Source organism: Perognathus longimembris, chromosome 25 (assembly GCF_023159225.1).
Source record: "Perognathus longimembris pacificus isolate PPM17 chromosome 25, ASM2315922v1, whole genome shotgun sequence".
NCBI lineage: Eukaryota > Metazoa > Chordata > Mammalia > Rodentia > Heteromyidae > Perognathus > Perognathus longimembris.
The window spans coordinates 3,949,145-3,969,849 of NC_063185.1; the positions used below are offsets into that span (position 1 = coordinate 3,949,145).

Genomic DNA, 20,705 nt, shown 5'->3' on the forward strand with positions numbered 1-20,705 from the left:
AAGCATCAACCAGCAGCACTGGGCTCCATCCCATGTTTGGAAGTCTTCAGCAGGTCTCCTTGGTCCTGCTGTCAGTTTGTGGACATGGGACCCTCCCATGGGTGACTCTTTTGGCAATACCAGCTTCAAGCTGGCAGAAGGTCTAGATATGAGTGAAAAGTGTGTTCAGAGCCACCTAAGTTCCTTAACTCCTTCATGGTTTCAGCTGGGAGACATGACAAGTGGAGAGCAGGGCACTGTGCTCACCCTAGACCCTATCAAGATACAAGGAAAGGCCAGCACCAGTAGTTCATACTTATAATCCTAGCTACTAAGAAGGCTTGAGATCTGAGGATTGCAGTTTGAAGCTGGTCCAGATAGCAAAGTGTAGAAAAACTCATTGTCAACCAAGCAGGAAGTAGAGGTGTGGTTCAAGTGGTAGAATGCCAGCTTGAGTATAAAAGTTAAACGACAGTGCCCAGGACCTGAGTACATATACACGCAGAGATAGAAAGATGAGGACAGGGGAACTTTTAGAGGGAATGTCCACTATTGGTAAGTACTAGTGTTAAGGTGTCTCCCTGCAAAAAGTGGTTGCTCCTCCTTCCTGAAGATGTGACCATACTTGGCAACAGGTAATTGTCAAATGACTATCAGGTTGAGCCTCAATCCAATTTTCACAAGGGAGCAAGGTACCAGTGGCTAACAACTGTAATCCTAGGATAACCTAGGAGGCTGAGATTTGAGAATCGCAGTTTGAAGCCAGCCCAGGCAAAAGACTTTTATCTGCAATGATCCACCAAAAGGTCAGCAGTTAGAGTGACAGCCTTGAGTGAAAAAGCTCAAGGACGGCACATAGGCCCTGTGTTCAAGCCCTAGAGCCAGCACAAAAAAAGAAAAGGGACAAACTTGGCCACAGTGATGCTGGAGACCATGTGGACATGAAGAGGCTGTGTGGAAATGAAGAGGCCATGCGACAGTGAAAATATCAGGAAAGCCTGAGCCACAGAGCCAAGGAAAAAGACCTTCCCTAAGGCCACCAGGGGGAGTGGTCCTGAAGTCCCAGAACCAAGACAATTAATGTAAGCCAACCAGTGTGTGGTGCTTTGTTACAGCCGCGCTTGGGTATGAGTATTGTTGGCAGTTCCCGGAACGCTGTTGTGAGAAAGCGCTCATGATGGTTTTCCCATCCTGTTTGCTGCCTGCACTGAAGGGGAAGAAGGTGTTGCTGGTTCTTTATCCTAAATCCACAGGACACAGCTTGAAAGGGAGGCAGAGGGCTGGGAATATGGCCTAGTGGCAAGAGTGCCTCGTATACATGAAGCCCTGTGTTCAATTCCCCAGCATCATATATATAAAAAACAGCCACAAGTGGTACTGTGGCTCAAGTGGCAGAGTGCTAGCCTTGAGCAAAAAGAAGCCAGGGACAGTGCTTGGGCCCTGAGTCCAAGGCCCAGGACTGGCAAAAAAAGAAAGAAAGAAAGAAAGAAAGGGAGGCAGAAATAGGCACAGCCATGGCCTCCACGCCCACAGGGTACTAACCAGCCCCAAGCAGGAGTCTGGCAAAAGCTACCTTCTCTAGACTCTCACCCAGGCTTAGGAGCCACTACCAGGGACCTCTAGGTTTACCACTTCCTCTGGGAGCCTGGATGTCTTTGGCTGTATTTAGTTGTTGTTGTTGTTGTTGTTTGTACTGATACTGGAGCTTGAACTGGGCCTGGGCACTGTCACTCAGCTTTTACCCTCAAGACTAGTATTCTACCACTTGAGCCATAATCCTGCTTCAGGCTTTTTGATGGGAGACAAAAGTTTCAGATTTGTCTGCCTGGGCTGGCTTTGAACCAGCATCCTCAGATCTCAGCCTCTTGAATAGCTAGGATGACAGGTATGAGCCACCAGCACCCAGCTGTTCATAGAGTCTCTGCCTCACAGATGGGTAACGATCAGGCTGTAATAAAGCATTTTGTGCAAGGTGGGCTTTCTCCTGGTAAGAGAAGCAGCAGACATACATAGATCGGGGCTCCTCCTTGGGCTATCTCCCAGGTTTCCAAGGGCTACATCCTCGTCTAATGCCATGAAGCTGGTGAGGAAAATCTCAGCACAAACTGAACCCTGACACCGGTTGTGGCTTCCAGAGAAATGAAGATGATAATAAATAAGTGTAAAAAGAGTTAACAACACACCCTTTAAGCCAAGAAGAAAGGAAAAGAGAAAAAAACATCAGGAAGGACAGTCACAATTGACTGGACTTGGGGGAGGCATGAGGGGCTAGACCACAGGGCCAGGAGGGAGAGAGGGGCGGGAGGGATGAGGGGCCCCCTTCCAATCCCAGGAGATGGACAGGAACGGAACAGGCTGTGTATAGCAGCTGCCAGGGGAAGTTCTTCCCCATGGCCCAAGCCACTGCTTCTCCTCTGGCCCAGCATGGCCCATGCCCTGCGGCTGTGCTTCCGGCAAGCACCTAGCGGGACAGTGGCGTCTGCTTCAGGGACATGAGCACCGAGCGCAGCCGTGACACATCTTTGCACTGCTTGCTACTCTTAGGGTTGAAGTCACACAGCTGGGCCACCTTCTCCCATTCTGTGCCCGGAGTCTCCTCCTTGGATTCTTTCACAAAAGCCTCTTCCGATGCCCTGTGGAGGGAGACAAGACAGGTCAGTACTGGGCTGCTCTAGGCCAGGCTATGGGAGGCCATTATCCCATCATTCCCTCCCAAACTCATCATAGTTTTGTCATCAAAGGAAACCAAGAAGGAAGGTGCAAGTGGCTCATGTCTGTCATCCTAGCTACTTGGGATCCAGGTTCAAGGCCAAATTGGGAAGGAAAGCCCGAGATTCTTATCTCCAATGAACTAGCAAGAAGCCAGAAGTAGGGCTGGGGATATAGCCTAGTGGCAAGAGTGCCTGCCTCGGATACACGAGGCCCTAGGTTCGATTCCCCAGCACCACATATACAGAAAACGGCCAGAAGCGGCGCTGTGGCTCAAGTGGCAGAGTGCTAGCCTTGAGCGGGAAGAAGCCAGGGACAGTGCTCAGGCCCTGAGTCCAAGGCCCAGGACTGGCCAAAAAAAAAAAAAAAGAAGCCAGAAGTAGAGTTGTAGCTCAAGTGGTAGAACGCCACCCTTGAGTGGGAAAAGCTAAGGAACAGGGGGCACAGGCCTTGAGTTTAAGCCCAAGTAGTGGTACCAAGAAAAAGTGGGGGGGGGGGAGGGGGAGGGCTAGATGTCAGTCATAGAGTATGCCTAGCATACAAGAGGCCAGGGTTCCATCCCCAACACCTCCTCCCACCCCAAATAAAAAGCCAGGCAATAAGAAAGGAACAACAATAAATCCAGTGAAGTAGATAAAACCTAAACATGAGAGTCACTGGAAGACAATAGAGCCAGGCACCTGTGGCTCACACCTGTCATCCTAGCTACTCAGGAGGCCAAGATCTGAGGTACCAAGTTCCAAGCCAGCTGAGGCAGGAAAGTCTCTGAGTTTCTTGTTTTGTTTTGTTGTGTTTTTTTTTTTTCTGTGAGACTGATTTCCAACAAATCACAAAAAGTTGAAAGTGGAGCTGTGGCTCAAGTGGTAGACTGCTAGCCTTGAGCACAAAAGCTCAGGAACATCACTCAGTCCCTGAGTTCAAGCCCCAGGACTGGCACAAAACAACAAAAATAGGAGATTTTTAGGGTGAAAAGCTGGATGTTTCCTCACGGGTCAGCAAGGATCCCTGGGGACCCTTTTTCTTTTCTGGGCAGACTTCACTTTTTTATTTTTTGGTGCCAATCCTGGGGCTTGAACTCAGGGCCTGGGGGCACTGACCATTAGCTTTTTCACTCAAGGCTAGAGCTCTACCACTTGAGCCACAGTTCTGTTTCTGGCTTTTTGGGTATTAATGGGATAAAGGACTTGCAAACTTTCCTGCCTGGGCTGGCTTTGAACTGTGATCTTTAGATCTCAGCCTCCTGAGTAGCTAGGTTGACAGACGGGAACCATCGCTTCATGCCTCCTTCTCATACTTTGAAGTCCAAATGAAGGTTACCGATTGCTCGGGTGGGCCCTGGCTCTGCCAGCAGAGGGTGGCATCAAGAGCCCTGAGTATTGTCCCATGTGGCTCTTACCAGAATGTACTCCAGACATAAGGTAGGGAGCATGTGTATCTTATTCCTGGAGGAAGACAGGGCAGAAGGAAGGAGAGGAAGACCGCTGCAGGGCAGTGCCCTAAGTCATGCAAGGAAAGGGCAGCTCAGAGGGCAGCAGAAGTTGCTTGGAAGTACTGCACACGCATTCATGTGCCACACAACAACCCAAAATCCTTGCACTTGCCCTGCCAATGCAGAATCCCCAACAGCACCCTCCAGACTGCCATAGCCATCAATGGAGCAGCACAAGAGGAGACCTATATATCATCTCGGGTGGAAATAGTCACAGTTGCATCTAGACTCTAAACCTGTGTGAGTGGAGCTCCCATGTGGGGAGGGGGCGGGGGTCCAGGTTAGTCAGTGCACTGGGGGACATAGGGAAGAAGCGATGTTCACTTCTGTTACTGGGAGTCAGCGGCTTACACCTGTCATCCGAACTACTCAGGAGGCTTGAGATCTAAGGATCTTGGTTCAAAACCAGGCCAGGAGCCGCTGGCTCACACCTGTAATCCTAGCTACACAAGAGGCTGAGATCCAAGGATTGCCATTCAGAGCCAGTCCGGGAAGGAAAGTTATCTCCAATTAACCACCCAAAAAGCTAAAAGTGAAGGTGTAGGTCAAGAGGTAGAGTGCTAGCATGAGCAAAAGTGCTAAGCAAAGAGGGGCACAGGTAGCTCATTGCCTTGTACCTAGGCCCTAACTTCAGACCCCAGTGTGAGTCAATAAATAAATAAATAAACAAATAAAAGCATTTCTGAGTTTTTTTGTTTTTTGCCAGTCCTGGGCCTTGGACTCAGGGCCTGAGCACTGTCCCTGGCTTCTTTTTGCTCAAGGCTAGCACTCTGCCACTTGAGCCACAGTGCCACTTCTGGATGTTTTCTGGATATGTGGTGCTGGGGGATTGAACCCAGGGCTTCATGTATACAAGGCAAGCACTCTTGCCGCTAGGCCATATCCCTAGCCACCATTTCTTAGTTTTTAGGCCTTCAGTACCTTGGGCTCCATGTTTATTTTCTCCAGTAGTTTATCCCTTTATCTCATCCACCCCCATAAGCGTCTGAGACCCGTCACTGGGCGGCCTGGCCCTTTGCCTCTCCCATGTGGGGCTGATCAGCATATTCTTTTCTCTGCCCTTGCTCTGCAGAGGTTGGATTCACAAAGCGGCCTCTAGTTTGCTGGAGAGAATGGCAGGACAGAAGCCAGGGATACATGCCAGGCTTGTGCTGGGATCTCCTGCTCTGATCACTGCTTCAAACCCTAGCTACATGCACTTGAATCCCACAAGCAGAAAATCCCAGAACCCATATGTCAGCTGGGTGCCCAGTGACTCACACCTGGAAACCTTAGTGACTCAGGAGGCTGAGATCAAGGTTCAAGGCCAACCTGGGTGGGTAGGGCCCTGAGATTCCGATCCAGTTAACCATCAAAAAGCCAAAAGCAGAGCTATGATTCAAGTGGTAGAGCACCAATCTTGAACAAAGAAACTAAAAGGAGAGTGCCCAGGCTCTGAGTGCAAGCCCCAGTACCAGCACAAAGTAAATTAATCAATAAATAAGCTGGGTGCTGGTGGCTCATGCCTGTCATCCTAGCTACTCAGGAGGCTGAAATCTTAGGATCTCTTGATCTGAGGAAATTGATGTGGTACCCCTTGTGCCAGAGAAGTCTAGAAACGGGGCCTGAAAATGAGGACCCACTCTTTCCTGCTCATCTGAAGTCGATAGAAAAGTACTTCTAGCCAGGTGCTGGTGGCTCACACCTGTCATCTTACCTACCCTGGAGGCTGAGATCTGAGGATAGCGGTTCAAAGCCAGCTGGGGCAGGAAAGTCCACGAGAATCTTATCTCCAATGAACCACCAGAAAACCAGAAGTGGAACTGTGGCTTAAAAAGTGGTAGAGTGCTAGCTTTAAGCAGAAAAGCTTAGGGACAGCATCTGGGCCCTGAGTTCAAGCCTCATGACTGACAAAAAGTTAAAAATAAATAACTAAACAACAAAGCAGGTACCACCCACCCCCCAGCTGTCCCCTTGGCAGCTCCCTGGACAGAGAGCAAAGTAGTCACGTACACGTAGCCGATGATGTCAGCATCTGGCTGCTGGTAGAATGCTTTGTCTGCGATCCTTGAGGGAAAGAGGTTAGGTAGAGGAAGAAGGACAGCAGGCCAAGCAGACAGGGGGTTAAAGAAAAAGAGAGAGAGAGTTAGTACCTCCAGTAGGCAACATGTTAGGAAGCATGCTCCTGGGAAAATCAGCAACTTTCCATGGCCCCAGAGAGGAACACAGATCTTACTCTCTTCCCTGGCCATGGTGGCCTTTCTAGGACTTAGTTCTGACTGGATGACTCTCCTGATGGAAACCTTTCATGGCTCTCCATGGCCCAGGTCTCTGCCTAAGATCCTCCCAAGGGGACGCCCCCCCCCCCCGCCCACCCCTGTCTTACTTCCTGATATCCCTTCACTTCCTGTTTCCTGACACATACCTTTTCTTTCATACCAGGCCTGGAATGCACTCTTTTACACCCAGCTCTTTCTTTCAATGCACTCCTAGTCATCTTGCAAAGCCTCAGTCTGCAAATGCATGCATTTCTCCCCAGCCTGCTCCTTTCTTCCCTGCTTCTGTGGCCCCTCTGTTTCTAAGATCTACCTTACATGTTCGAGATTTTCCTCTGAGCTCTCTGAGGACATGATGGATTCTCTTTATCTCTCCCACCCCAGTGCCCAGTCCACAGTCCAGCATGCTGTGTTTCTGAAACACCAATGTGGCAACTTCCCAGAGTCTTTCCAGAAAGATCTAGTATCATGAAGGGGGCACAGCCCCCAAGACAGCGGCTGCTCAACAGCATCCAGTCTGGGTAGGAAAGTCTGTGAGCTTCTTATCTTCAACTAAAATCCAGAAAAGGAGCTGTGGTTCAAGTGGTAGAGCACTAGCCTTAAGCAAAAAAGCCAAAGTAAGCTGGGTGCTGGTGGCTCCTGTCGGTCATCCTAGCTACTCAGGAGGCTGAGATCTGAGGATCATAGTTGAAAGCCGGTCCAGGCAGGAAAGTCCATGAGACACATAACTCCAATTTGCCACCTCAAACCCAGAAGTAGAGGGGTGGTTCAAAGTGGTAGAGCACTAGCCTTGAGCACAAAAGCTCTGGGACAGTACCCCAGGCCCTGAGTTCAAGCACCATGACAGACAGACAGACAGACACACACACACAGCCAAAGGATAGTGCCCAGGCCCTAAATTCAAGCCCCAGTATTGTCACACATAAAATAATAATAACAACAACAACAATAAGGCTGGGAATATGGTACAGTGCTTGCCTAGCATGCATGAAGCCCTGACTTTGATTCCTCAGTACCACATAAACAGAAAAAGCAGTGGTGCTGTGGCTCAAATGATAGAGTGCTAGCCTTGAGCAAAGAAGTTCAGGGACAGTTCCAAGACCCTAAGTTCAAGCTCTAGAACTGGCAAAACAACAACAACAACAATAATAAATCCTACACTCTCCAGCCAGGACTGTGCCCAGTCTGACCCTAACCTCACCACAGAGTGCCTGGGGCAGGCTGCTTGCCCACTAAGCCCTAGACTCTGACCAACCAGCCCTACTTCCTCTTGTCCCCAAGGATGGGCTCTGAGGGGTTCTGACCTCCACAGGCACCATGGAATTGACCCTGGGGGTGTGAGGTAGCACCTCCTCCCAATATGTTCCTATCCCCCCAAATCATTCAGCACAGTGCCCAACACCACCCATCATGTCCTTCCTGTCCCCAAGGCTCCCCTAAAGCCCACCTCTGTGAGTCCGCATGCCCCTCAGACCTCCTCTTACCGGTTGTTAATCTTGTTCTTCTCCACTTGTTCGCTCTGGCGCTGGTTCCACTCCTCCAGGTCCTTCTTGGCTTTCTCCCGCCACTCCTGCTCTGTCACCTTAGAGGCAGCATCTGCCACCCAACAAGAGAATAAGTGGCAGCTTAGCTGCAGCTCCTGAACTCAACCTCCCCAGATCCACACTAGGAAAATGTGAGATTCCAAGACACGCCCCCCCCATCCCAATACCTAACCCCACTGAGCTGGCTCTCACCAGCCCCACCCACTCCCAGTGTACCAGTCAACTCCACTGAGCCAGCTCTCCCCGGCCCCACCCACTCCTCACCCCGCACACCAGCCAACCCCACTGAGCCGGCTCTCACCAGCCCTGCCCACTCCCAGCACATCAGCCAACCCCACTGAGCCGGCTCTCACCAGCCCCGCCCACTCCCAGCACATCAGCCAACCCCACTGAGCCGGCTCTCACCAGCCCCGCCCACTCCCAGCACAACAGCCAAACTCGAGGAGCTGGCTCTCACCAGCCCCACCCTCACCCAGCTCTTGCAGGCGTTTCTTCTGTTCCTCTCTCCATTTGCGTATGCTCTCTGGCTCCTGAGTCAGCCTGTCCACCTGGGCAATTGCAGCATAGCCATCTGCAGGGCCATTTGCCTCCTAGGACATAAATACACAGTGTGCTCAGCCAGTCACACCTGCCCTGCTGTCCACCAGCCCCTACTGGGGAACCAAATGCCTCCCACATCAGGACAACGTGACAGCCTCAGACAACCTCTTACTCCCCTGTGACTTTACCCTGTATCTTCCCTCTGCCAGCCACAGTACTCCCCAGAAGCCTGGCTTGGCTTCAGAGCATGATTCTCAGATCTCAGCCTCCTGAGTAGCTAGGGTTAGAGACATGAGCCATACACACCCATTTGGGTGCTGTCTCTGAGCTTCTTTGCTCAAGGACAGTGCTCTATCATTTGTCATTTGAACCATAGCTCCATTTCCAACTTTTTTTTTTTTGTAATTTAGTGGAGATAAAGAGTCTTGAAGGGCTGGGAATATGGCCTAGTGGTAGAGTGCTTGTCTTACCTACATGAAGCCCTGGGTTCGATTCCTCAGCGTCATATATATAGAAAAGGCCAGAAGTGGTGCTGTGGTTCAAGTTGGCAGAGTGCTAGCCTTGAGCAAAAAGAAGCCAGGGACAGTGCTCAGGCCCTGAGTTCAAGCCCCAGGACTGGCCAAAAAAAAAAAAAAAAGTCTTGAAGACGTTCCTGCCTGGGCTGGCGTGGAACCACAATCCTAAGATCTCAGCCTCCTGAGTAGCTAGGATTATAGTTGTGAGCCACCGGCATTTTGCTGGGAAGCTCTTTAAGTAATAGGTGCCACTAGATAGGGGAGGAGACAGGGTGGGTGAGGGAGGCCAGAAAACAGCTTTCTGTGTACTGTGTTCTCTGCGTCTACCCTCTCCAGCAAGCCTGAGCTGAAATTATGGTGGCAGAGCACTTGGGATTCAATGACTGTCTTTGATCTTTACAATTCTTACTTGGAGACTTTTATTACTCTTGTTTTATAGGTAGAGAAACTCCACTTCCAGGGTGCTAAGGTCACTTGGCCAGCAAGAATCAGAGCCAGGATTCCAACTGAAAGGCTGGGTATGAACATCCTCACCCCAGAGTAAGCAATATAGACCAAAATTGTTTCACTTGAGCTTCCTTTCTTTCTCCCTGATAAGTATTTTTGCCATCCTGGAGAATCGAACCCAAGACCTTGTCCATGCTAGGAAAGAATTGCACCACAGAGCCACACCACACTCTGGTCCTTTATCTCTCCGTTGTCCCTGGTAAGTGTACCTTTCTTTGCAAGCTGGTCCTGGGGCTTGAACTCTGGGCCTGGGTGCTGTCCCTGAGCTTTTGTTTTGTTTTTTTGCCAGTCCTGGGACCAAGACTCAGGGCCTGAGCACTGTCCCTGGCTTCTTTTTGCTCAAGGCTAGCACTCTGCCAACTTGAGCCACAGCGCCACTTCTGGCCTTCTCTATCTATGTGGTGCTGAGGAATCGAACCCAGGGCTTCATGTATATGAGGCAAGCACTCTTGCCACTAGGCCATATTCCCAGCCCTATACCTGAGCTTTTGTGCTCAAGGCTAGCACTCTACCACTTGAGCCACATCTCCACTTCTGGCTTTTTGGGGGAGTAGATTATTGGAGATACAAGTCTCATGAACTTTCCTGCTGGCTTCACACCACAATCCTCAGAGCTCAGCCTCCTGAGTAGCTAGCATTACAGATGTGAGCCACCAACAATCAGCAGAGACTGGGCTTTAAGTCCCTATTTTACCACTCCTTGGGCAGTGAGAGTTGAAAAAGTTCCATCTTTGGCAACTTGGATTTCACGTGTGGCAAATGAGAGTGACATAGAGTATCCCACTTCAGTAATATAGCAGGGACCACAAGAAGTGGCAGCTACAGAACTCACAAACATGCCCATGTGTGGGATGGCATGGCTTTTGTGAATGGCAGAAGGCCAGCCAGGACCAGGTAATGCTGGCCTGGCTTTTTGGCCTATTATCTGAGGGCCTCTGTGCTGGCCATGACCTTGAGAGTACCCGTGGATCAAGTTGGCCAAGCGTGTGTTGTGAGGTCAGGGGCAGCCAGGAGGATGAGCCTATCCATCCATCGTCCAGATTGACTAGCTCAGGCTAAGCCAGGCTGAGCTGCTAATTCCTCTAAGCAGCTCAGTGGATGTTGGGAGCTTGTGAGAAAACAAAGAGAATTATGCAGAAGTCCCATTAGGGGGAGTGTCCAGCAGGGGGCGTCCTGTCTCTGTCCCTGCCTCAGGACCAAATGGATTTGGAACAGGTGTGCATCAACTTATCCTTTGGCCACTTTGGTGAGATGGGGTTTGTTGTTGGATCCTGCTAGTGGCCCAGAGTATGCCAGAAAAGACTAGAGCACAAAAACTGCCCAGGAGCCTGGTCTGGTGGCTTATACCTGTAATCTAATGTCTCAGGAAGCTGAGATCTGAGAATTCTGATGCAAAGCCAGTCCAGGTAGATAAATCCTAGAGACTCATATCTCCAATCAACCAGCAAATAAAAAACTGGATATCGAAGTGTGGCTCTAGGGGTAGAGCACCAGCCATGAGTGGAAAAAAAGAAGAGTGCAAGGCCCTGAGTTCAAGCTCCAGTACTGACAAACACACACACACACACACACACACACACACACACACACACACACATTTATTTGTTTGTTTATTGCCAGTCTTGAACTTTTTTTGCTTAAGGCTTCTGGCTTTTTTGGTAACTAATTGGAGATAAGAGTCTTACAGACTTTCCTGCCCAGGCTGGCTTTCAAACTTCAATCCTCAGATCTCAGGCTCCTCAGTAGGATAACAGGCATAACTACCTGTGCCCAGGCCTGGAGTCCTTCTTATTAGCAGAGAGAATACAAATTTCCCATGGCTGGGAAGGCTGATCTAGCAATTGCTACGTGGGACAAGCCAATGAGGACATTCCAGGAGGGAGAAATCAGAGGAAACAAATGAACCCACTGAGGAAAAGTCCAGAAATGATTCATTTCCTTTGTGAATGCATAAGTTACTTCACCTCTCTGAGTTTCAAGTTCCTAATCAATGGAAAAATCAAAATAACCTGCTGACAGTGTTCTGGGTACTGCTGTAATTCCAAGAATATCTCCAGGTCTACTTTAGGAGATAGATTTTGGTTTTTGTGAGTGTGTATGTATGTGAGCAAGTTGAATTTAGGGCCTGAGCACTGTCCCTGAACTTTTGTGCTCAAGGCTAGCACTTCTTTGGTTCTTTTTTTTTTTTTAAGACAGTGTCTTGCTATGTCATTTAGGTTAGTCTTAGGCTCACAATCTTTCAACCTCAGCCTCCTCAGTGCTGGATTACAGGTACATATAACCACACTGGGCTGGAACATAACACTTTGGAGCCAAGTGAAGTCCTTGTGAGTGTGCTCAGGCCTAGGCAGCCTAAGTTTCAAAGACATAGCAAACAGTATATTCGTAATATTCATGGGCCTATGATCTTAGCTAGTCAGGAAGCTGAGATTTGAAGATTATAGTTCAAAAAAGCCAGAAGTAGAGCTGTGGCTCAAGTGGTAGAGAGTGCCAATCTTGAGCAAAAATGCTGAAGGACAGCACCCAAGCCCTTTATTCAAACCCTAGTACTGGCACATATACATAGACATACACACACAAAAGAGTAACATTCATTCTTTGGCTCCATCAGGCTCAACTGTTCAGGAAGCTGCTAAGGAAGTCTTAGAGATCGACGGTTCTAGCTTGCTGATACTTGAGTAATTTTCCAGAAATGGGACTTGGCCAGTTTTCACATGTATGCTACCAGCCCATCCTGCTCACAGAAGAATGCATTGTTTCTTCTCCCCAGGGTCCTGGAGGCCAACTCCTCCATGGTGGAGGCGGGGCTCTGGAGAAGCCTCAGCCACTGCCCCAGGGATCCAGAGTGTTCTCCATAATCTGTGTGAGAATTAAGGCTCACAGAGGCTAAGACCCGGCCAGGCATCTGAAGATGGGGCAGGGACAGTGCTGTATCTGTGGGGTACTGGAGATGCCATTACTGCTCTGGGTTTGCTCATGATCATGTGGTTCAAAGCCAGACTGGACAGATAAATCCAAGAGTCTCTGATTAACCAGCAAAAAAGCTGGGAAGTGGAGCTGTGGCTCAAATGGTAGAGCACCAGCCTTGGGTGAAAAAGTAAGAGAGCAGAAGGCCCCAAATTTAAGCTTCAGTAAGGGACAGAAAGAGAAAGAGAGAGAGAGAGAGAGAGAGAGAGAGAGAGAGAGACAGACAGAGACAGAGACAAAGAGAGGAGAGAAAAGATTTCTAAAACATTAAACATTGCTGGCTCATGCCTGTAACCCTAGCTACTCAGTAGACTGAGATCTGAGGATCACGGTTCAAAGCCAGCACTGGCAGAAAAGACCATGAACCACTTAAAAGCCAGAAGTGGAGCTGCAGCTCAATTGATAGAGCACAAACCTAGAGCAGGGGCAGTACCCAGGCCCCGAGTTCAAGTCCCAGGTCTGGCACAAAAAAAATAAAATAAAATCTCTGAATGAGAAGGTGTACATAGCCATCATTGGTGGGAGATGGGAGGTCAGGTCAGGTCAGCCTCCCTCTGGTGGCACGCAGGGCCCTGCGCTTACTTCAGCCCATTTAAGGACCATGTGGGCCACTGTAGGCAAACATCATCTCTCCTTCTGGTGACAGAGATCAACACAGATGAGCTGAGGCTACTCCTCATCATTGCCTGTGTCCCCACACAGCACAAGAAAACATGTCACAAGCTTCCTCCACACTCCCATCCCAACACTGGCTGAGCAGCTCTTGGAGCCCTAAGCAACCCATGACAACTGCCGTCAGCCACTGAGACCACCTGGGTGTGTCCCCCACAGCCACCACAGGGTCTTACCTGAAACACATCGCCATTGACTGTTGTCCCCATGTCTTCAGAACCAGCTGGAAAGAGAACAGAGACAGGTCAGCTGGTGAGGGGGCTCACGCCTGTCTGACTCTTATTTCTAATAAGCTACCAAAAAAGCTGGAAGTAGAGCTGTGGCTCAAGTGGTAGAGCACTAGCCTTGAGCAAAAGAAGCTCAGGGACAGCATCCAGGCCCTGAGAGAAAGCCCCAGGACTGATGTGCGCACGTGCGCGCACACACACGCACACACACACACACTCTGGTCCTGCCCTGAGTCTGGCCTGTTTACACAAACTTGGACTTGCACAGCAATGAGCACAGGTGATTTTCATCACAGCCCAATGATGACATTGTACACCACTCATTTGTAGAATCCCACGTTGGGTGGCCATCTGTGATTGACCAAGACCACCCAGCCAATGATAGCACCTTACCTAAGTGACATGAATTAATGCCAACCTGGCTGGTCACAGCTGGCCTGTCAGCAGAATCTGTATCTGGTGAGGAGGCAGAGGTGCTGCAGAGTTGGGGTGCGGGCTACTAGGGATGAGGAAGGAGTCCTACGCGTCTCTGCCTGTCCCGGTGCAGCCTTGAGCAACCACCGGGCCTGGCAGGACAAGACTCAAGGTCCTCCCTGAGCACCTGGCCTGCTTGTTCTATGCCCCTCCCATGGGGATTGTATTTCCTCTTCAGCTGTGACTCCTCCGGGTCCCTTCGCCTGACCTTCTTTAGTTATCGAATCCTGCAGCCTCAGCGTTAACCGTGATCCCTCTGCCAGGCTCTGGTAGCTCTGGCCTGTCACCCTAACTACTCAGGAGGATCTAAGTTCGAAGCCATCCCAAGCAGTTAAGTCTACAAAGCCTCTTATCTCCAACAAAAAGCTGGAAATGGAGCTGTGGCTCAAGGGCCAGCCAGGAGAGAAAAAGGCCATGTAAGAGTACAAGGCCTTGGTACAAGTGCAACATGTGGGCATGGTGGCTTAGGCCTGTAATCTCAGCTACTCAGGGATCACTGATGGGAGGACTGCAATCTGAGGCCAGCCTAGGAAAAAAGATAGTGAAACCCCCACCTTGACAAACAAGACAGGAATGATGGTGCATGTCTGTGATCCCAGCTGCATAGAAGGCATAGGTAGTTGGATCAGTGGTATAAGGTTGGTCCAGACAAAATTGAGAGACCTTATTTGAAAAATAAGTAAAGCACCCAAAAGGACTGAAGTCATGGGTCATGTGTAGAGTAGCTGCAGAGTAAGTGTGAGGCTCTGGGTTTATACCCCAGTACTAATATGAAAAAGAGGAGAGAGAGAAAGAGGGAGAGGGAGAGGGAGAGAAGGAGGGCGCACTACCATAGGCTAGAAACCTAAGCTGCCTGTTGCTACCTTTGGGCCTCGAACATTCTGCCATGCTTCATCAGGCTTCTCACTCTCACTCCCCTTAGTTCCTGCCTCGAATGCCTTCCCAGGCTAGATTAGTAGCTCACGTTTATAATCCTGGCTACTCAGGAGGCTGAGATTTGAGTACTGAAGCTCAAAGCCAGCCTTGGAAAGCTGGAAGTGGAGCATGGCTCAAGTGATAGAGCACTAACCTTGAAAGAAAAAGCTAAGAAACAGTGCCTAGGCCCTGAGTTCCAGCCCCAGCACATGCCTGCCTACACACACACACACACACACACACACACACACACAGCCTAGAGGATTTCTTAGTCCCAGACCTCACTGGACTCTGGCTTTCCTGTGGCACCAATCTGCTGTACTCACCACAGCCCAGTCTTCTCGGTTGTGTGTTTAATATTTGTTTTCCCCACCACAGGCTCACAACAAGGGGCTCAGAACATTCTTGCCACATGAGCACTTCCAACCTTCAAGTACAGTTTATAAGAAAGTTTCAAGGTCTGGCTCTGCCCATTAATCCTGACCCGCTTCCTCCCTCAAACCCTAAATTCTGCTTCCCTCTCTAGAGATGATTATTATTATCATTAAAGGCAGGATTTTGTTGCCTGATCCCAGTTAGCCTCAGACTTATGATCTTCCACCTTAGATTCCTGAGTGCTGGAACACCTGTAATGCCTAGAAGGACGGAAGGGAGGGAGCATAGATCTCACAGTTGCAATTCCCACCTGACACAAATTCTAACTGACTTTATAAACAAGCAACTGTGTTGGATTATAACCTGTGCTGTCACCTCCTCTCCCTTCCCCTGCATGGGCTATCTTTTCTTCCGGCCTCGGGCTCCATTCACAATAATGTGGGTTTATATGTGAGGCCTTTTTAGTGGGATTGATTGCTGGGCGCTGGTAGCTCATGCCTGTAATCCTAGCAACTCAGGAAGCTGAGGTCTGAGGATCACAATTCAAAGCCAGCCCAGGCAGTAAAGTCTGTGAGACCCTTATCAAGAAGCCAAAAATGGAGAAATATGGTTCAAGTGGTAGAGCACGAAACTTGAGGAAAAAAAACCAAAAAAAGCTAAGAGCCAGTCCCCAGGCCTTGAGTTCAAGTTCCATTGCAATGGAGAGGCAGGCTGGCTCCTTTCGTGCCGATCAGCCCAGTCTCAGACCCCTAGTGTACAGAAGGCTCTGGCGAGCACCATGGCCTCTCCAGAGGGGGTCCTGCCGCAGGCTCCCATTCCAGTTAGGCATTCCTGAAATGCAGTCTCAGCGTCTCTGGGAATCCACATCCACCATGCACAGAATTCGCCATGTCTGTTCCCACAGGGCTTCTCTGATTAACTTGCATTTATCATCTTGGGGGCTGTAATCAGAGCCCGGCAAGAAACAGAAGCAAGGCAAATAATACAAATGGTTCTGGGTGTGTAGTTTCCCGCAGAACAGGGGCAGACAGAGTCCAGAACATTCCTAGGAGCTTACTAAAAAAGCCCAGCAGGAGAAACAGACTTGCCCAGAGCAAGTCATGGCCAGGCTTGGAGCCCAGAAAACTGGGTGTGAAAATGTAGTCCTTTTGGCTCTTTCCCCAGGCGGATAAATGGAAACAGAGTAGCCAGCACCCTGAATGGCTACTGATCCAACCCAGGGGAGAGGCTCATGGTGGCTGAGGCCCAGATACCTCTCTCTTCTAGGGCACCTGGGGCTGCTAAGGGAGGTGTTGACTGGTGGCTGGTGTTGGAGCCTTTTTTCTCTGTCCATCCAGGCTTCTGACACTCATTGCTGCTTAATGTGGGGGTGGGGCAATCGCTGCTCAGCCTTGCCTGGGCTTGGGTCAGGTCCCTTCTAGCCCTGCCTGGTCATCTACTAAGTTGTGCTCCAGCCATCACTCTCCCTCCCCCACCCCCAAGGTCCCCAGATGCCCAGATGGCCACTCAGAAAGGCAGCAGAGCACTGGCAGAGAGAGGACCCTGCCCCTGCTACTGTTGAGAAAAAGAAAGCACATCATTGGTTATGTTCCCTGTCACTTCAGGCCCAGGGCCAATCAGTGCCCCAACCTGCCAGAAAGGAACCCTCCCTTCCAGGCTGAGTGTCACCAGGAGAGCTGCCCTCAGCCTGAATTCCTCTAGTCCTTCTTGTTTATGGGGTTCTTCAACCTAGGGAGGGGCTCCTGCACCCAGCAAGGCAGGGTTAGGCAAGGAGCAGTCTCAAGGAGGGGGTGTGAATAAATGGATACAGTGTGTGAACTTGACCAGTGAGTTCCCAGAAATTCCCTTGTCCAAGCCTAGGGGCAAAGAGCTGCTGTTTCAGATCTATATTGTAGCCAGAGGCCTAGCAGCTTATGCCTGTAATCCTAGCTACTAAGGAGGCTGAGATTTAAGGATCATTCTTTGAAGGCAGGCAGGAAAGTGCACGATATTCTTACCCTCCTATGAACCATCAAAAGTGGAGGTGTGGCTCAAGTGGTAGAATGCCATCCTTAAGTGAACAAATGCCACATTCAGGCATCTCCCAAGAGCAACATGGGTGTGTGTGTGTGTGTGTGTGTGTGTGTGTGTGTGTGTGTGTCAGCACTGTGGCTTGAACTCATAACCTTGAGCTCTAGCTTATCTTTTTTACTCAAGGCTAGCACTCTGCCACCTTCAGCCACACCTCTACTTCCAACTTTTTTCTGGATAGAGATGAGAGACTCATGGGCTTTTCTGCCCAGGCTGGCTTTGAACTTTGGATCCCTCAGATCTCAGATCCTGAGTAGCTAGGATTATAGGCCATAGCTGCCTGGTTCAACACAACATTTGAAACAACATGGAGTCCAGAGCTGGGAAGCCTGGAATCAAAGTCCCACAAAGGGTGCTCATGGCTGTGTGACCCTGTGCTAGGTACTCAGGCTCTCTGGGCTTCTCTAGTTTCTCATGTTACAAAAGGCTTGCTACACTTCTCATATCAAGTGAAGAGTTGCTTGAACCCCTCAGCCCTGGGAACTGTCTTCATCTCTGTATCCCCAGTGGGCGCAGCATAAAGCAGGTGCTTGGTAAAAGTTGAGTGAGTACAGACATGACAGTTGAATTATAAACATCATATATATATATATATATACTATACATGCAATAAGCCCCTAAACCCCTCCAAAATGACAAATACAGGAATGAAGATCTGCTTGTCATCTTCATGGTAATATTTACAATCATTACATATATGTAATATACATAATAGTGGTATTATATATTATATAGAGCATATATAATATGAAATATATATATATTACACATGCATACACATATATTGGGGCCTGGGTGCTATCCCTTAATTTTTTTTGCTCAGTCATGGTGCTGTTCTCCTTGAGCCACACTGCCATTTCTGGCTTTTTGCTGGATAACTGAACATATGAGTCTCACAGACTTTTCTGCCTGGGCTAGCTTCAAACCAAGATCCTCATATCTCAACCTCCCAGGTAGCTAGGATTACAGGCATGAGCCACCGATGCCTGGCATTGCTAAAATATTTTAAGAAATTATCCTTGCTAGTCAGAATCAGAGCAGGAACTTCACTGACAAACATATGACTGGAGGAGCCAGGTCCCGCACCCTGAGATAAGAAGCCAATCATAAGAGATAGCCCTGGACCAACTTTGGGAACCCCCTAAGTTGATGGTTACAGACCCCTGAAAAGCTCCTGTGTGCCCATCCCTGACCAGTGTCTAACTCAGAGACAGGCATATGGGAGAATGCCATCCAGCCGGGGAAGAACTAGCCAGGCACGGGTGGCTCACGCCTGTCATCCTAGCTACCCAAGAAGTCAAGATCTGAGGATCACAGTTCAAAGCCAGTACAGGCAGGAAATTCCATGAGACTCTTATCTCCAATAAGCTATTCAGAAAAAGCCTGAAGTGGTGCTGTGCTCAAGTGGCAGAGTGCTAGCCTTGAGCAAAAGAAGCTCAGTGATAGCGCTCAGGCCCAGAGTTCAAGCCCCAGGACTGGCAAAAAAAAAGGGGGAAGATCTTAGACTTGGACACCTGAGATGTCACATACTAGTTACTAAATTATGTCCATGTTGCCTGGTGCTGGTGGCCCATACCTTTAATCTTAGCTACTCAGGAGGCTGAATCTGAGAATGGAGGTTCAAAGCTGGGTGGGGCAGTAAAGTCCTGGAGACTCTTATTTCCAAGGAACCAGCAAAAATCCAGGAAGGGAGCTGTGGCTCAAAATAGTAGAGCTCTAGCTTTGAGCTGAAAAGCTCCAGGACAGTGCCCAGGCCCTGAGTTTAAGTACCAGAATAGATACCCCCCCCCCAAAAAAAAAAGTGTGCATGTTGAGCCTATGTTTGTCTCTGCAATCTGCTTGGTAATTGTACAGGAAACCACTGGATGTCAATAACACGCCCAGCCCAGTGCACACAGGGTGGCAGGTGGTCCCTAGGGGAGGATCAGTGTGTTCTGGGGTGCCCAGTGTCCCCTATTTTATCATGGCTGGATGAGAGCCAAGTGCCCAGGGGGCAAGGGACCTGTGCTCTGCCCACACCTAGGCCACTTTCGCTGGGAGCCGGGGTCAGCCAGGCCATCAGAAGGCTCTTAGAACTGGGTGGTGGGGGTAGATTCCAAAGACAGTGTGGGAGCCGATCTGGGGACGCAATGGCCCGGGCCCCAGAGTCAGCAGATCCACAGCCCCAGGACAGGCCCCAGCTCACGCCCCAGGTCCTCGGTGGCAGCGCCCTACAAGCTTCCCCAGCCTTTCCCCAGCACCTCGGGCCCCCCCAGGGAGGGCAGGCCTCGGCGGGACCTTCCCGGGGGTCCTCCGGGCCGGGCCTCCCCGGGGGTCCTTCAGGCCGGGCGCAGCACTCACCCCCAGCGGGTCCGGGCTGTGCCACGGCCCCCGGGCCGCCGGCAGGTGCCCCGAAGGCCTCGTCGTCGTTCTCGATGCCGGCGATCTCGCTCTCCTGCTGAGCCAGGAAGGCGGCCGCCGGGTCCTCCTCGGCCGCTGCCGCCGCCGCCGCCTCGGGGACCCCGCTCTCGGACGCCGAGAAGAAGCCGAAGTCATCAGCCATGTTTTCCGCGCCCCGACACCGCGCGTCTCGGCTGCAGCCTCGGCCTGGCGCGCGGCCTGGTGCCCGGCGCGGGCGCGGGCGCGGACGGACGCGCGGACGGACGGACGGACGCACGGACGGCCGGGCTGGGCTTCCTTCCCCGCTGCCGTCCCGCTCGCCTGTCACTGCGGCGGCCCGGCGGGCGGGAGGAGCCGGGAACCGGAATGCGGTGATGTCACCGGCCGAGGGAGGGGACCCGGCCCGGGCCCCGGCCTCCCCAGCCTGCGCGCGCCCTACGCATGCGGCCCAGGCTCCGGCCCCTCTCGGCTGCACCGGCTTGTGGATGCGCCACCCTCCCCCCAGCCCCCTGTGAAATGGCTCCCCCACTCCCCACCCCACCCCGCCTCTGTAAACAAGTAGCCGGGAGAGCCGCGGAGGCCTGGGGTTACTCAGGAGGCCAAGCGCTGGAGGATCGCAGTTGGAGGCCAACCCAGGCAGGAAAGATCTGGAGAATTCATCTCCAAAAGGACCATGGGAAAGAAAGCATCTGCACTGGTTGGCCACAGATGGGAGTCTCAGGGACTTTTCTCACCGGGCTGGCTTCAAGGAACCACCATCCTCAGATCTCAATCTCCCGAGTAGCTAGGATGACCGTCTGAGCCGCTAGCAAGTTTTTGTTTTATGCGTGCCAGTATGAAGTCTTGAACTCAGGACTTGAGCGCTGGCCCTTAGCTTTTTTTGTTCAAGACCAGTGCTCTAACATTTGAGCCACAACTTCATTGCTGCCTTTCTGATGTTTAATTGGCCATTAGAGTTTCACAGACTTTCCTGTCCCGGATGGCTTCAAACCACAATTCTTGGATCTCAGCCTCCTGGAAGGCTGAGGCTGGAATGACATGTGTAAGCCTCCAGTGCCTGCTCTTTCTTTGTTTTGAAACACGGGTCT

General features: G+C 50.7%; 1 protein-coding gene across 1 annotated transcript; it reads right to left on the reverse strand.

Moving 5' to 3' along the window:
- Positions 1 to 2,145: 2,145 nt before the first annotated feature.
- Cltb (clathrin light chain B) lies at positions 2,146 to 19,944 on the reverse strand. The gene is made up of 6 exons (XM_048334329.1): positions 19,579 to 19,944; positions 13,354 to 13,400; positions 8,449 to 8,566; positions 7,917 to 8,028; positions 6,170 to 6,223; positions 2,146 to 2,612 (listed from the first exon to the last, which is right to left on the reverse strand). The coding sequence occupies exons 1-6, from the start codon at positions 19,778 to 19,780 to the stop codon at positions 2,441 to 2,443; spliced, it is 705 nt and encodes a 234-aa protein (XP_048190286.1). The 5' UTR covers positions 19,781 to 19,944; the 3' UTR covers positions 2,146 to 2,440.
- Positions 19,945 to 20,705: the final 761 nt, after the last annotated feature.

Coding starts and splice junctions, on each gene's coding strand:
- Cltb (XM_048334329.1), bottom strand. CDS start 19,780: ATGGCTGATGACTTCGGCTTCTTCTCGGCGTCCGAGAGCGGGGTCCCC. Junction 8,567..13,353: donor TCAATGGCGATGTGTTTCAG/GTAAGACCCTGT, acceptor TTTATGTCCTAG/GAGGCAAATGGCCCTGCAGA. Junction 2,613..6,169: donor GCTGACATCATCGGCTACGT/GTACGTGACTAC, acceptor CTCCCTCCACAG/GGCATCGGAAGAGGCTTTTG.